Source organism: Mesitornis unicolor, unplaced genomic scaffold (genome assembly GCF_000695765.1).
Source record: "Mesitornis unicolor isolate BGI_N332 unplaced genomic scaffold, ASM69576v1 scaffold31053, whole genome shotgun sequence".
NCBI classification, from domain to species: domain Eukaryota; kingdom Metazoa; phylum Chordata; class Aves; order Mesitornithiformes; family Mesitornithidae; genus Mesitornis; species Mesitornis unicolor.
The window spans coordinates 3,131-4,492 of NW_010175837.1; the positions used below are offsets into that span (position 1 = coordinate 3,131).

Here is a 1,362-nt window from a genome sequence, read left to right on the forward strand (position 1 = left end):
GAGCTGGAGGGCACTGCAGCCCCCGCTGTGGTCACAGAGCCCTGTGACGGGGACTGGAACGTGTGAGAGGCTGGTTGGTAAATAAACACCAAACGCTTTGTCCACTGGAATCTGACCCAGGGGCACAGGGCAAACACGGTGGCAATATCCCAGCAGCGAAGGGCCAGCCCAACGGATGGGAAAGTACAGCACCCACCGGTCCCAGTCATGGTGCTGGGAGTCACTGGTGGCTGCTTGTAGCTCCCTGTAACGGCAGAGTGTGATGGGAGGAGAGTTGCTGTCTGCGGCTGCTGGGGCCATCACTTCATGGTGTCTTTCGTTGCAGCTGGGGTCCAGATGACGATGGGAAAACCGTGGATGGCCCCCATCAACTGGGAAAGGTAAACAGCAGTCCCAGCAGCACGGGTTGCCCCTGGGCTGGCCCTCTGGTGCCTGTGGCTTCTTGCCTGCCTGGACAGGGAGGAGGGACGTTGCTGTGGTGCAGTGCATGTTTGGTTCCTGCTGTTGCTGCCGGTGGAGGTGCTGTGTGTTACCATGCGGTGTGGAGAGGTGACACTGCAGCGTTCAGGCAGTGTGAGATGAGCTTTCCAAGCTGGTTCTGGCAGGAACGGGCTCTTTCACAACCTGTGGTGTCATCATGGCAGCTTTTTCAAACCAAGGGACACCCTTTGATTAGGAAACCGAGCGTTCCCAATGCCTTCGAGTGCTGGGAGTAAACAAGGGGCGATGGCTGCATTCGCTGCCAGTGGGACTGCAGTGGGAGGAAGAGTCAGAGCCGAGCTGCCCCTTCCCAGGCCTTTAAGGCGTTCTCATGGCACCTGTGCTGCAGAACCACGGCAAAACACACCCAGCTCCTGCTGCCCGGGTGCCCAAGCGAGGGATCACCCCAAAACTGGCCCTGCATTGCCCCTGGGGTGTGGTTCTGCTTAACTTCGCTTTTCCTCGGCAGCCTTTTGCTGTATTTAACCGCAGAATAGCAGTTACTGCGCTGCTGGGAGCTCCGCTGACAGCCGAGCTATCAGTTCCCCGTGACAAATGGCTTCCAGTCCTGCCAGTTAATTTCTTCTCTTCCTGCGTGCGGCGACGGCTGTAGCAGAGCACGAGCAGAGCCTGCTTTCCCACAGCAGACCCCTGCTTTCCTGCGGGGTTGTTTTCTTCCTTGCCCATCAGATGCACACTCTTTATCTGGGAGGGGGCGGCGTCGGTGCGAGGTGTCAGCCTGGAAACGGGCTCCCCAAGCAGGGCCAGAGAGGGCGGCAGGGAAGGCCCTGACCCCGGTCCCTCCTCCGCAGGCCGCCCTGCAGCACGGCGTCATTGCGGGGCGCAGAGGCTTCGGGAGCATTTTCGTGGTGGCCAGGGGCA

The 1,362-nt window shown here is 59.9% G+C and overlaps 1 protein-coding gene across 1 annotated transcript in view; it reads left to right on the forward strand.

The window, feature by feature from the left end:
• Positions 1-1,362, forward strand: part of PCSK7 (proprotein convertase subtilisin/kexin type 7) — a gene marked incomplete at its 5' end in the record, with an annotated part of 11,440 nt that overhangs the window by 2,963 nt on the left and 7,115 nt on the right. Inside the window, 3 exon segments of the mRNA XM_010181544.1 lie at positions 298-380; positions 1,293-1,353; positions 1,356-1,362. The exon segment at positions 1,356-1,362 is cut by the window's right edge and continues 62 nt beyond it. Of these exon segments, the coding sequence (XP_010179846.1) occupies positions 298-380; positions 1,293-1,353; positions 1,356-1,362 (151 nt within the window).